The sequence below is a fragment of the Spermophilus citellus genome (genome assembly GCF_964194105.1).
Source record: "Spermophilus citellus genome assembly, chromosome: 5".
NCBI classification, from domain to species: domain Eukaryota; kingdom Metazoa; phylum Chordata; class Mammalia; order Rodentia; family Sciuridae; genus Spermophilus; species Spermophilus citellus.
The window spans coordinates 118,362,375-118,377,848 of NC_138186.1; the positions used below are offsets into that span (position 1 = coordinate 118,362,375).

The window sequence follows — 15,474 nt, forward strand, 5'->3', positions numbered from 1 at the left end:
TGTCATACATTTTTGGGAATTCTTCCACAGGAAAGATATGTCTGCCTTCCTTCACCCATTTATTTTATTATTATTAATTTTTTTTAGTTGTAGATGGACACAATACCTTTATGTTTAAAAAAACTTTTTAAAAAAAGTTTTTAGTTGTAGATGTACACATATCTTTATTTTATTTACTCATTTTTAATGTGGTGCTGAGGATAGAACCAAATGCCTTACATGGGCTAGGCAAGTGCCCTATCATTGAGCTACAACCTCAGCTCCCCTCCCCATTTATTTATTTAATAAATAAATTGACTCATGGGTATTTATTTGGGTTATGAAATATATATATGGGCTTTTTTGCACAATAATATGTTGTGAACAACTTTCAAAGTCAATAAATAGAGGTTAACATAAAAAATTTTAGAGTTTATATAGTTTATATTTGATTAAACCTCTACATTTTTGCTTTTGACTTTGCCTTATTTCTGACAAGGCTGGGATAACAGCTTTACTCATTTGTGCACTTGTGAGACTACTTCTTAGTTTACTATTTATGTTAGTTAGCTTTCCCTAACTGCAGCAAATATCTGAGGTGAGTTATAAAGAGGAAGGCCTACTTTGACTCATAGTTTTGGAGGTTTCAGTCCATGGTTGATTGGACTCATTGCTCATGGACCTGAAAGAAGAGACCAGGATCCCCCAATCTTCTTTGAGGTCATGATTTTTTTTTTTTTTTTTTTGGTGGTGCTGGGGATTGAACCCAGGGTCTTGTGCATGGGAGCCAAGCACTCTATCAACCAAGTTATGTCCCCACCTGAAGTCATGAATCTTATGACCTAAGAATCTCTAGTAGGCACCACCTCTTAAAGGTTTCACCACTTCCTAATAGTGCTGAAGGCTAGGGGACCAATCCTTTAATGCATGGGCCTTTGGGGGCCATTCCAGATTCAACCTATGGCTCTATTTTAACTTTATCTCTAAATCCAATCGTACTTGAGCTATGTTCCCTGTTTCTAAGGCATACCCTGCTTTCCTTGGTTTATACTGTTTTCTCTAGCAGAAATGCTCTTTGCTTATCTTGGTCTACTGAAGTCCTGTGTACCATTCAGGGTTCAGCTCAAAGACTACTTGCCAAAGCTCTTCTTTAGAGTTCTGAAGAATATTTAATAGTTTTATTATCATAGAATTTAATGGCTCACATCTTTGAGACTCCTGTTCTATCCCAGGACTCTGTTTTCTTCCTACTACTTTAGCTTCAAGAGGCAGATATGTGACTAATTGCAGTCATCTGTATACTCCTCCACAATGGTGGGCACATAAGCACATAAGTGGTTGGCATATTTTGACTTTGGTTGAAGTGAAGAATCTGAGTAAATGAGAAATTAAAAAACGTCCTCAATATTGCACACCAAGTTGGCTACTTTTTAGGCATGCACATTGACAATTCATGCTCAGGAAGACAAAGTTGAATAAAGATTTTAGTAAATGTTTAAAGTAAAAACAACTGTACATATTTGAAAATTAATGTTTTCTAGCTGTCTCAAAAATATTTTGTTGGTTGAAGTTTTTAGAATTTTAGTCTGTCTTCCAAAATGAGCATCTTCAATGTGCCAAGTATTCAAAGGAAACTGTACACGAATGCAGAAGGAATGAAGTATATAAGGCCTCTTTTTCTTCTGATTTCCTAAGTAGGCAAGTGGCATAATGTATTTTATAATTAGCATGAAGAAGTGAACGCCAAAAAATAAACAAAAAAACCCAAGAGATGTTAGTTTGGTTGTGACGCTGACAATGAGTTGGGGGTAAAGACCCAGTGCTACTGACCGGATGACCCAACCTGTACCTAGGAGTAGACGCACCCCTCTTGTTAACACTCCCGAGGAGGGGTGACCTGCACCTTTGTGACCCTGGCGCCCTCCAGTTAGCAGGCCCCAAGGCAGACGCGCGCACAGCCACAGACACCAGCGGGCTCCCGGGGCCCTGCGCCACGGGGCGTCCCGCCTCCGCCTTTCGAGGCCCAATCATCTGTGGGCTCTGGGGGCACGTCCCACTGCCGGCCACGCCCCCTGCCGGCCGGGCGGGGGGCGCCTTTAAGAACCGGCCGCTGGCCGCGGGCTCCGTCGGGAGTGCGGGGTTGTGGACTGTGAGGCTCGAGTCCTGAGTCCAGAGGCGCTCGCGCGCCGCTGCAGTCTTCGCGGCGGTCTCTGCGCCGCTGGCCGCCCGCCTGCTTCCCAGTCAAGGGCTCTACCGTCCTCGCCTCGGCCTCCTGATCCGCCCGCGCGGCTTTCCCTGTTCCTTCGAGAGCGGGCCGGGAACCCGCGCCTTCGCGCTCTCCGCCCCGGGCCATGGTGCCCTCCCAGGAGGAACCCGCCGCCGTGCGGGGGACGAGCGAGGAGCAGCCGCCCGGCCCCGCACCGGTGGGGGAAACTCCTCTGTCTGACGCGGGACCCTCGGAAGGCTCTGAGGCGGCCGCTGAGAAGGTGGAGGTGGAGCCCCGGGAGCCCCGGGAGCCCCCCGAGGGCGGCTGGGGCTGGCTAGTGATGCTGGCGGCTATGTGGTGCAATGGGTCGGTGTTCGGCATCCAGAATGCCTGTGGGGTGCTCTTCGTGTCCATGCTGAAGACTTTCGGGTCCAAGGACGGTGACAAGATGGTCTTTAAGACAGGTGAGGCGCAGCAACCAGCCCTGGGGGACGCGGGGTCCCCAAGCACATTTCATGTGTTGGGTGTATGTCCGTGCCCCAGTGTCAATCATGGTGGTTCCCCAGGTGCCAGCAGGGGAGAGCGCTGTGTCTCTCCTGTTACCTATGGAGCCTGCGGCTCGGTGTGCCAGTCTTTGTGTGGAAACAAGTTGCAGAACTTCTTGCAAATAAGCCCAGGTTTCCACTTCTCCCCTCCGCAGAGTGGGCGCTAAAAGTCCACATTACTTTCCCTCTTAGTGTTAGAAAACAAACAGAATCTTCCAACACCAACAACATCTCATTGTCATTTTTTACAGTCTCTTTCTTGTCCTGGACGATTGGGTTATTCAGCCTGCTCGGCTGCAGAGGGAGGGTGTATGTTGGGGCCGGGGTGGCTTGGTAGATGGCGAGATGAAAAATGTATCCCAAGGTCAGGAAAAGCCTGTGGAAAGCCAGTCTCACATCGCTCTTTCCCGTGCTAAATTTAGAAAGCATAGGAGGCATCTGCATCTGGGACTAGGAAGAGAAAGGTGAGGGCAATATTGCCCCTTCCTTCTGTGTTCTTGGACACTGTCTACAATATACTAAACGTGTAAAAGGCACACAGACTCAGCTGTTTTCGTTATTACCTTACCTCTTCACTGACCACAACAACAACAACAACCCCCCCCAAAACAACAACAAAAAACTAACGTCTAAAATCTTCAGTGAAACATTTCCCCATTAATTATTTTTCTCAGCTTGCAAGGCAAGAGTTATCAACCCATTTAGGTGAGGAAAACTGAAGCTCAGTGAAATAGAGTTTCTTGATGAGTAGCAGAATGCAGAGAACACATGTTACCTAATCTTAAGGGCTAAGAAATTTTCATTACTAAATCAGGATCCCTCTCTGCCATTTGGGGAACTTTATATGATTAGTAATCTTTAGTGTGCATACCTAGAATAAGCAGGACTATAGTAACAAATTCTAAGGCAAAGATAATGTTGAAGATTTAAAAATCTTATATAAATAGTATTATAATATTTGTATCACTCCACAACCTGATTTTCTTTTGTTTTGTATCATGTTTAGGATTTATCCATATAGTAACCTCAATTTCAGCTGGTAGCTCAAAGTTTTTCCCTTTTACCTTATGTGATTTTCATTATGGGTATATTGTACTTTATGCATTCTCCCTTTCTTCAATGGACATTTATATTGCTTCCCAAACTTATTATAAACAAAGCTGCAATAAATATTCTTGTACATTGTCTTCTTGTGCATGTGAATAATACTTAACCTGAAATTTCTGTTTCTTAAATAACTATTGAAGCAGCTGTGTTGTGCAGGTCAAAGAGATACAGAAGTGTTTGAAATATAATAATATGTTCTTACTATTTATGAAAAGCAATCTTTGTAAATTTCAGTAGAATACATGTGTGTATTTAATAGTTAACAAAATTTTGTATTTTCTATATGAGTATTTTGGAGTGAAAAGTTCAAAAGGAGAAAGAATTGAGGGAGTTAGCATTTTCAGACTGGTTCCTGCAGCATTTAGTATATTCTTGCCTTGGATTATAGATTTTTGATAGAGTAAAAACAACTGCAATCTTGTTTACCATTGTTTTTGCAACTCTGGTGAATAGATGCCATTGGTGTCTGAGTTTTCATCTTCCTTTTTTTTGAGAGAGGGAGGAAGAGAGAGACTGACTGTGACCCCAACTGATCACATGATTGACTGACAAATGGACAGACTGAGATGATAGCTTTTCTAGGGATTGAAATTTTACAGTGTGAAAGTTTCTACCTACTATGCATTCCCAAAGTACCAGTTGGCTACAATATCCCAGTACTGGGTAGCTCAAGGTTAGTGCATTAGCAGCTTTCTAATCTGTAACGGATACCTGAGATAATCAACTTATAAAGAAGAAAAGTTTGTTTTGGCTCACAGTTTTGGAGATTTCAGTCTATGATTGGTTGGCCCCATTGCTTTTTGGTTCTAGTGCTGTGGGGCAAAACCATTTATCTCATGACCAGAACTGAAAGAGAATGTTGAAGTGGTCAGGGTCCCACAGTCTCCTTCAAGGTTGTGCCCCCATGATCTTAGACCTCCCACTAGGCTTCTCTTAAAGGTTTCACTATCTCCCAGCAGTACCAAGTTGGAGACCAAGTCTTAATACAGGGTTTTTGGTAGACATTCTAGATCCAAGGGAAAGGAAGGAACCTGGTTTGCCTCTTGCACTCTCTTTGAAACTCTTGTAGGGTTTTTTTTTTTTTTTTTTTTTTTTTTTTGTGTGTGTGTGTGTGTGTGTGTGTGTGTGGTGTTGAGGATTGAATCCAGGGTCTGGCACATGCTAGATGTGAACTATACCTACAGCCCATAAGATAGTATTTAAGCCAATATTGTTAAGGTTCTCTACCCAGCCCCCACCAGTAGTTTCATAAAGTTCACCATCTATAGCAGCAGTGTATATTTGAGAATATCAGATATTAATTTATCTATCTATCTATCTATCTATCTATTTATTTATTTATAGATAGGGGCCTTGCTCATGGAGATAAGTGCTTGGCCTCTGAGCTATACCCCCAGCTGCTTTGAAATTTGGCTGTTTAAGCTTTTTCATTTTGATTATCTAATGCTGAGTCTTCAGTAATCAAACATATACAAACAAGCTTCAAGTACAATACAAATTATTTGGAATTTGTTTAAGGCTTTTCTTTGGTACTGAGGTGCTTTTTTGGTACAGGGGTGATTAACCACTGAGCCAGATCCCCAGCCCTTTTTTATATTTTATTTAGAGACAGAATCTCCCTAAGTTGCTTAGGGCCTTTCTAAGTTGCTGAGACTGGCTTTGAACTTGTGATCCTCCTGCTTCAGCCTCCTGAGCCACTGGGATTACAGGCGTGTGCTACTATGCCCGGCCTGTTTGAAGTTTTGGTGTGTTTTCCGGTTACCTTATTCATGATTGATAATGCTGGCCTTAGAGGGCAGTTAGTTCTGTCTCCTAGTTTTCATTAGCTTTACAATGAATGATTATCTTGAGGATACACAGGGAGGTGGTGATAGAATGGGTACCTAGGTCTCCAAGTGATGGTGCACATTTCTTTCTTTCTTTTAATATTTATTTTTTAGCTTTAGGTGGACACACTATCTTTATTTGATTTTTATGTGGTGCTGAGAATCGAACGCAGTGCTTCACGTATGCTAGGTGAGCACGCTACCACATCCTCAGCCCCACATTTCTTGAGTACTACCTAATGGTAAGCATTTTATATTGGGTCCTATTTAAACATTACTGTAACTCCATCAGATAGGCCTTGTTAATTCTTTTCAGATGTGAAAACTCAGGCCCACAGAGTTTTCAAGTAAGTAGTGGAAACAGATTTTAACCTCAAGTTTATCTGACTCCAGGAACTGGATTTTTAACCTTTGATCATATTGCACTGGCTTGATAAAATTCTGCAAATTTGACTTTTTTTTTAATGTTGACTAATGATTGCTTGAATACTGGAGAAGGCATTCAGGGGTTAGAAAAAAGTCTGAAAGATTAGAAGGTTAGGATCTCTGTAACTACTGCTTTTTTTTTTTTTTTTTTTTTTTTTGCTGTGTTAGGAATTGATCCTAGAGATGTTTTACCACTGTGATGCATTCCTAATCCATTTTACTTTTTGAGAAAGGGTCTCCCTAAATTGCTCACGCTGGCCCTCCAACTTGTAGCTGGGATTTATAGGTGTGGCTACCCTACCAGCGATTCTCTGCTTTTAAAATTACCTTACATTCAGCAACAATTGCCAATTATTCATATCTTGTTGAAATAGATTTTTGAAGTGTGGTGAGACTTCCACAGAAAAACATTGTACTTTTTATATGGCTTTCAAGCAAGAGTCTGGGGCTTTCTTTGGAGAACATGCTTCTTTAATTCAATCCAGGGCAATCCTTCATGGCAGAATGAAGAGGAGCTTCCCTTAGGCTTGCTTCTCTGCAGGGCTTTCTTAATTCTTCCTACATAATGGATGATACAGCCAAACTTTCTTAGGAAAGGGCCAGAAGAAATTCATATGCACTAAAGTTTAAGTGACTTTATGTATCTTCCTGTTTATCCTCCTTATTTTACAAATGCTTAACCACAGTGTAACCCTATTTTGGGCTCTGTGTTGGGGGCATTGGAGATAGTGACTGAGAGAGATATGTCTTTCCCAAGGAGTCTATAGAATCTGTTGAGATACAGATGAGGCTAGCAAAGATAGTGGAATATGATGGACATCATTATCCAACGTACATGTATGAAGACACGAATTGGTGTCAACATACTTTATATACAACCAGAGATATGAAAAACTGGGCTGTATATGTGTAATAAGAATTATAATGCATTCCACTGTCATTTATTTTTAAAAAATAAATTAAAAATTAAAAAAAGAAAGAGATTCAAATGAGTAACAGGAAGTGATAGAATACTTGAAAGGCATTTGCAATATAAGGACTCCCTCTTATTCTAAAAGGCAGAAATTCTGTGGATATTTCAGTAGGTAGTGTATGCTGGGAAAGGCATCTGATGGCTTCTTTCTCTGTGGTTATAAATCTTACTGTGAAATTCAGGGAAAGTCAGCTGAACTCCAAGTTGGGCAGTAGAACAAAAGAAAAATACTCATGGCAACACAGTCTCATTACGGGGCATAGCTGTGGGAACATGGAACTCTTTGTGCCTCACACATCTTGCTGTGTTGGTAGTAGTTGTAGATGAGAAGGGAGTAAGGTGAGCTTGAGTTGTTTCTTCAGTTTTTTCTTGTTCACATGTGAATGCTTCTTGTCAGAGTGAAAGGGTATCTATACTTTTTGAAAAACTAAAACAAATTCTACAATTAACTGGAACATTGTTTTCACATAGAAATTAGAACTTTGTTTAATTCTGTTATTGGAAAATCCGTGGACTGATGAAGTATATAGTTCCTGTTTATCTTCCTGATACAGTGTCATGGGACACATTCTGGGATCTTGCTAGGGCATTAATCTCATTTACTTACATACTACTTTCTTCCTAGAGAAAACAAATGTTGTAGTTGTGTATTTGAGTTTTTAAAAAATATCAGTGGTGAATGTCCCTAATTCCAGTGACTCAGGAGGCTGAGACAGGAGGATCACAAGTTCCAGTAGGTTTTGTGATATTACTGTACAGGGTTGAATTAATGATAGTGGGTAAAGAACCTCCCTTTCAGGACTTTGATAGTCAACTTTTAAAAACTATTTAACTTTTTTGGGGGGGGCGTGGTACTGGTAACACAGGGCTACTTTATCAATGATCTACATCCCTAACACTTTTTTTTTTAAAATTTTTAAATTTTGAGGTAGTGTTTCTAAGTTGCTTATGGCCTTACTAAGTTGCTGAAGCTGGCCTTAAATTTGTAATCCTCCTGCCTCAACCTTCCAGGTTGTTGGGATTACAGCTGTGCCCCACCTTACGGAGCATGAAGTAGGATTTTTGATACCATTCAGGAATGAAAGCATTTTGCAACACCTATCAATATCTCCCTCCCTCTCTCTTTCTCTCTTTTGTGCTGAGTATTGAACCCAGGGGTGCTATATCATTGAGCCACCCCAAGACCTTTTTATTTTTTATTTTGAGACAGCATTTTACTAAGTTGCTCAGGTTGGCCTTGAATTTGTGACAATTTTGCTTCAGTCTTCTGAGTGGCTGAGATTACAGATACAATAGGCATGTGCATCACTTCACCCAGCCAGCTTAGTTAGGATGTCATTTATAGATAAAGAAGTTGTAACTTTCACAGTTTAGGGTTGGGTTACAAAAATTAAATTGAATTTAAGAACATCTTTTTAACTGGGGGGAAATTTGTACTTATATAAAGAATTATCCTGAAAGTAGAACCCTTCTTTTTTTTTCTTTCCTTTGGAACAGTTTCCTGAATGTTTACTTGTATATTCTCCCGAACCTCAATGATGTTGTCTATACAAGTCATCAGAAAACTGTGAAATCATTTTTGGAAAAGAATTCCATTTAGAGCTGGGCTCAGTGGATTGTGCCTATAATATATTGAATCTGGAGGCTGAACAGGAGGATTGCAAATTTGAGTCCAGCCTGGGCAATTTAGCAAGACCCTGTCTCAAAATAAAAATAAAAAGGACTGTGGTTGTAGCTTAGTAGTAGAGTGTTCCTGGGTTCAACTTCCAGTACCTCGGTGTGGGGGGGAATTTTATTTAGGGTTGTCATTACCAAAAATCTGACCTCATATTCAAATTAAACAAACAAACCTCAAAATAAAACAAAACAGAACAAAACAAAAAACTTAACCCCAAACATAACTGGAATAATCTGCTCTCCACAGTTCTGACCACCTGCTTAGCCTGGTGCCACCCACTTAGGAACTGTGGGTGTTTTCATTGGCAGAGATTCAGAATGGGCAGCTCCAACTGCACAGACCCATCACACAAGATAGACTCTCAGAGTCCGCAGTGTTGGAGGAAAGCAGTGCTCTCAGATGTACCTGGACTCAATGTGTGTGCCATGCCTTCTTTGCTAAAGTGTCTTCATTAATGGCAAACTTACTTTCATACCTTTCAAATTGAAACTAGAATAAAGAGCTGAGAAGATGACTTGCTTATTCCCAAGTCAGAGTCATTTTTCATTTCTCTAATTTTTAATTAAAGGGCAAATGTGAAATATAGATTTGAAAATGTGTATGGATCAAACCATTGTTTCTAACTTTCTTATTCCCTCATGATAAACATAAAAATATCATGGTCTTTGAATAATTTGATACCTTCAAGGATAGTTTACCTTTTCTTGTAAGTAAGCATCCCTAATATTAAGAACATAAAGCCATGCTTCTGTTCTAATCCCTAGCCAAAGTTTTGTCAGGTTTACTTTTAGTTGTGTTACAGAAACAATTAGGACTCCTTTTTAAAAAAAATATAAAATTATAAAAAAGTATATATATACACACACGATTGACTTCATGTTGTAATTTCAAGTGACAGAATCCCAGAGGATTCACATTTGTTAATGGTTGTTTAAACAATGACATTCCATAAAGTTAATTGATGTTTTAGTGCAAATGGAGGCAGAAAGTGCAGATGTCCATATACAGGGATGTAACATTTGATATTTGATAGCAGTATTCCCATCCCTGTATTAATGACATAATAGTAAACTTGTCTCTTTAAACTTGTTTTATAGAAATGAATAAGTAAATACTAATTGTATGGAGTTTTAGTTGCAGCTGTTAATTTGTCTTTTTGTATTTGGAGAAAGTGTTCATTGTCTGAAACTGATAAGAGGATTTTTAAATAAGATCAAAGGATTTGGACATGTTTTAATTTTGGATCAAAAGAGAGATATTTAATATCAGGTGTACAGGTATTAAGAGCTAGATTGCAATTAGGTGTGGTGATGCATGCCTGTAATCCTAGCAGCTCAGGAGACTGAGACAGGAGGATTGTAAGTTCAATGCCAGCCTCAGCAATTTAGCAAGGCCCTAAGTAATTTAGCAAGACCCTGTCTCAAAATAAAAAATTGATTTATTTTGAGAAAGGCTGGGGATGTGTCCCTGGGTTCGATCCCTGGTACCAAAACAACAATAATAAAAACAAACTAGTAGATTGTTTTGGTGCTAACACATGACCCAGTCAGAGATTACACATTGAATTCTTTTTTTTTTTTTTTTTGGTACCAGGAATTGAACCCAGGAGTTCTTAACCACTGAGCCACATCCCCACCCCCTTTTTATATTTTATTTAGAGACAGGATCTCACTGAGTTGCTTAGGGCCTCACTAAATTAATTAGGCTGGCTTTGAACTTGTGATCCTTTTGTCTTAGCCTCCTGAACCACTGGGATTATAGACATGTGTTACCTTGCCCAGTTTACACATTACATTCTTGCTGATTTTTTTTTCCTTTTTGATGGAAGGGTGATGGTGGAAAAGGATAAGATAGAAGAGATAATAGTCCCATATTTGTGTTTTTATTCATGATTATGCAGGAAATATTAAACCCATGTTGATAAATAATTTACTTCATTCCTTTCTCTTTCCTTCTCATCACCCCCAACCACAAAGTTGAATCCAGGGGTGCTCAACCACTGAGTTATTTCTCCAGCCCCTCCTCTGTCCTTTAAAATTTTTTTTTTTTTTTTTTTGAGACAGGGTCTTACTAAGTTGCTGAGGCCTCGAACTATCAATCTTCCTGCCTCAGCCTCCTGAAGTACTGGGATTACAGGCGTGTGCCCAACCAGTGTTGATAAATAATTTCTAATCTAACATTTATTTGGCAGTTTTCATGTGTTTCTGCTACATAGGCTACTTAAATGGGGAGCAAAGGCAAATAAACTATTTTTCCCGTATTTTATTGTTGGCAAGCAGGAAAATATTGAAAGGGTCTTTGCCTGGATGTTAAAAAAAAAAGGTTTTAAATGTTTATTTAAACTAAAAGATTTAAAGTAATTTTAAAATTGAAATTTTTGATCAGACTAGTTATGAGTCACTTGGAAGATTCTTTATAAAACATGAGCATCTATCATTGTTTTTATATAAACTTGGGTCTATGAATGATGCTGGGTAGGACTGACAACTAAACCTGACCCAGAAATGTTGTGAAATCTTCTGTAGAAGTCTACTTGAATTTTAAAAGAAATTAGAATAAGTACCATTTTATTGGTTTGGAAACTAATTACTCAGAGAGGGATTTTGTTTATCTGCAGTTTTTTGTCTTTTTTACTCACCTGGAGCATTTTAAGGTTAGCCTCCTTGGAAGAATATACTCACTCTTTCCAAGCAGTAAAACCAGGGAACACTGAGGCTGGGCTGTGGTTCAGCGGTAGTGCACTTGCTTGGCATGTATGAGGCACTGGGTTTAATTCTCAGTACTGCATATAAATAAATAAAAAAAACTACCAACAACTAAAAGAAATATATTAAAACAAAGAGGGAACACTGAACCTGACTCCTACTTGAAATTTACAACTGATGCATGTGTTTATTTATATATATATAAGCATATGTATAAATATAAAATTCAGATTTTTTGAATTGTAAAACAGTGGTCTTGTACCTACACACATTTTTTTAACATCTCTAAACAAGTCTAAGATACCTTGTAAACCAATTACTTGGAGAGGGATTTGGTTTATCTGCAGTTTTTTTGTCTTTTTTACTCACCTGGAGAGTAGTAGCATTTTAAGGTGTAAGCATTCGGTGTAAGTGGGACAAAGACCATGAACAGCCTCATGTCAGTTCAAGTCCAGTTTTGTTTTAAGTGTTGATACCATCTTAAAAACCTTTTTTTTTCAGAATTGCAAATAAGGAATTGTATATTTATCTATATTTACTTTTGTATGCTGTTTCTCAGTGACACTTTTTAGGTATGTTTTTTCTCTATCCCATGGGGGCCCAACATAATAGTTTCACTAAGTGTTACATTTACCATACTGGTCTACCCTAAGTTACTCAGCCAGACCTCCTTTGTTGGCTGTTCGAGTAGCAGATAGTGTTATGAAATGGAAGTAGCATATCTGTATACATCTTTGGACAAATTATTTTCTTATCCTCTTGGATTGCTTCCTTGGGATATACGTTCAAAAGTGAGATTATTGGTTCAAAGGGTATGAATAATTTTATAACACTTGTTACACATTGCCAGATTATTCTTTAGAATACTGGAAAGTTTACAGTGTCACCAGCAATGTAATGGCTCCTTGAAAGCCCTACCATTGTTATGTTTTATTTATTTATTTTTAAATATTTGCTAATTTGGGAAGTTCCGGTAGCATTTAAAAAAACAATTTAGGTTATATTTTACTGCTTATAGACTATGTGCTTTCTCAGTTATTGTGTCCTTTAGGATCAACAAATGGCTTGGTAATTATTTATAAGAAGATCTAGAAATACAAGAGGATGTAAAACAGTGAATATATTATAATCAAACTTTGTTACTATAGGTAGGAATACTAGGAAGGCTTGAGATTATCCTAGGCCTTAGATTCTCACCTGACACACCTCAGCAAGTAGGGCACACCCTTGTTCCCTTTCTTTTGCTTTCTCAGCACAGGTGTTGGTCAAGGTCTTTCCTGTAGTTGAGGCTGAGGAGGGAAATTAACCATTATTTTTAAAAGAGGACATAGAAATCATTTAATTTGTTTTGTTTTGGCAGTACTAGGGATCAAACTCAGGGGTACTGTACCACTGAGCTATATCCCCAGCACTCCCGATTTTTTTTCAAATTAAAAAAAAATCATTTATTTATTTATTTGTTTTGTTTTGGTGGTGAGGCTCAAACCCAGGGCCTTGCACATGTGAGGTAGGTGCTCTACCACTGACCCATGTCCCTAGCCCATTAAAAAAAAATTTTTTTTTTGAGACAGGATCTTGCTAAGTTGTATAGACTGGCTTTGAATTTGAGATCCTCCTGCCTCAGCTTCCTAAGTGACTGGAATAATAGGTAGGTATAGGCCCCTGGCAGGAATCATTTGATTTTTTGATTACAAACTGTATATCAAGAGCCATTCAAGAAGCAGAAGTGAATTTGACTTACTCCATGCTCTTGAGAGGAGGCAAAATGGAGTGTACATAAATAAACCTAGGCAATATGCTATACATGCTAAATGCAGTGCAGACAAGATATAGTATTTTAGAGAAGATAAAAAGAAGACTGAGCTGATTAAGGAAGGTTTCATGAAGGTAACTTTTGTAAAAGGTGAATAATTTGTGTGATCTGAAGGGAAACATGAGTGTAAAAGTAGCTTTTGAGTTAGACATTAAAGGCATTCCAGGTGAAGGTGCAAGTTCTGGGAAAGGACCCAGGAGCAGTTCTAACACTGAATGTCTCTTTTGTGTTTTGCTGTATATTTTATGTTACCCTGTTTTATCTGCCTAGCAATGCTAGTGTGTAACTATTATGTCTCCGCTCTACTAAAGCCCATAAATAGCGGGGCTAGATTTGAACATAAGTCTGGCTTCAGGACCCAGGTTCTTTATTCTTAACTACTTACAGGTCTTATTCAAGTGGATGTCAAGGAGTTTGGTTTGGCTAGAACTCAGGGTATGTAGTGGAAAGTTGTAGAAGGTAAGGCTGGAAAATAACGGTAGAGCTGGGGTCTGAAGATCTGAATGCCAACTGAAGGAGTTTGGACATTATTTGATAGATAGGCCATGGGAAGAAATCGAGAGTTTCTGAAGAAGTGCTTTAAAAGGTTGACTGATTTGCAGAAGAAAGAAGTAGGATGGACACTAAGGTTACTAAGTCCCTGACTGAAAGCTGGATGAGATTTGAGGTACAACAAGGAAATGGGAATGATGGAATAGCGGTGAGGCATTACAAAGGATAGACTGAGGGCTTTTGGCTAATGATGGGTGTGGACACTGATGGAGAACACTGAAAGAGGGGATGACTACATATGGAGCCTGTGTCTGAGTAAGTTTTGATCAGAGAGCCCCACCTTTTTATTTTGTACTGGGCTCCCAAGATGATGTCAATAATCCTGAATGGAGCTGTCGACCAGACCAGGGGCATGAGGAGGAGTTGCCAGGGAAAGGCTGTCTTAGATTTTAGGCATGCAGAGTGTTCCAGGCCAGCAGGACCTCAAGGGGTAATGCCAAACAGATAACTAGAAATGCAACCTGGAAGCCCGAGAGTGAAGCTGTCAGAGGTAGAGCTTTGCAAAGAACATGTGTCTCTGAGGGGAATATGACATAATCATAAAAATCCAGACGTTCTGTCTTGAGCAGACCTCCAGGTGCTCCTGGGTAATTAAGTTTGTTTCAATTGATATCATCATTTTTCTTTTTTCTTTCTTTTTTAAATTTTGAGACAGGACCTCACTAGGTTACTGAGGCTGGTTTTGAACTTGAGATTCTCCTGCCTAAGCTTCCTGAGCTGCTGGGATTACAGGTGTGCATCACCATGCCTAGCAACCTCTTAGACTTTTTTTTTTTTTTTTTTTTAAAGAGAGAGTGATAGAGGGAGAGGGAGGGAGGGAGAGAGAGAGAGAGAGAGAGAGAGAGAGAGAGAGAATTTTTAATATTTATTTTTTAGTTATCGGTAGACACAACATCTTTGTTGGTATGTGGTGCTGAGGATCGAACCCGGGCCACACGCATGCAAGACGAGCGCGCTACTGCTTGAGCCACATCCCCAGCCCCCCTCTTAGACTTTTGACAGGCTGACTTTTCTTTTACTCATGATGTATTTAAGCCAGTCTGTAAGTCTTATTTTCAAGATATCCTAGACAGAGAAACTGTGAGAATAGCTTAGAATTATTTCAACTAATTTTTATATTTCAAATACAAATGTAATTTATTGACAGTGGTAGAAAACCCATTCAACAAGCAGATGATGTTATTTTGTAGATCAGCTTTCACAGAATTTAGAAACTAGGCCAGTTATTTGACTCAGTTCAAAATAAAAACGGTTCTTTCAAATACAGATTCTATTCGTGTGTGTGTGTGTGTGTGTGTGTGTGTGTGTGTGTTTGTGTGTGTGTGTGCCCGCGCGCGCTGGGGATTGAACCCAGGGGTGCTTTACCATTGAGCTATACGCCAGTTCTTTTTAATTTTGAGGCAGAGTCTTACAGAGTTGCTGAGGGTCTTGCCAAGATGCCTTGGCTGGCTTAGAATTTGTGATCCTCCTCCCTCCCTATTGGAATTTTAGGCGTTTGCCACTATGTCCTGACTAGGTTCTGCTCTTTAAAAAATTGTCTAGGAAAACTAGAAGAAATGAAATTAAGTTCTGTATGGACTAGGACTAGGTGAAATAGCTTATATCTTGTGAAAAACAGAATTTTTTTTTGTACACTCATCTTAGACATCTGAGATTTATAGGGA

The 15,474-nt window shown here is 39.3% G+C and overlaps 1 protein-coding gene across 2 annotated transcripts in view; it reads left to right on the forward strand.

Moving 5' to 3' along the window:
* The first annotated feature begins 2,065 nt into the window (after positions 1–2,065).
* Positions 2,066–15,474, forward strand: part of SLC16A10 (solute carrier family 16 member 10) — a 117,094-nt gene continuing 103,685 nt past the window's right edge. For both annotated transcript variants that reach the window (XM_081293983.1, XM_081293984.1), the window contains exon 1: positions 2,066–2,649. In XM_081293983.1, coding sequence (XP_081150109.1) covers positions 2,331–2,649 — 319 coding nt within the window. In that variant the 5' untranslated portion in view covers positions 2,066–2,330. The remainder of the gene's footprint in view (positions 2,650–15,474) is intronic.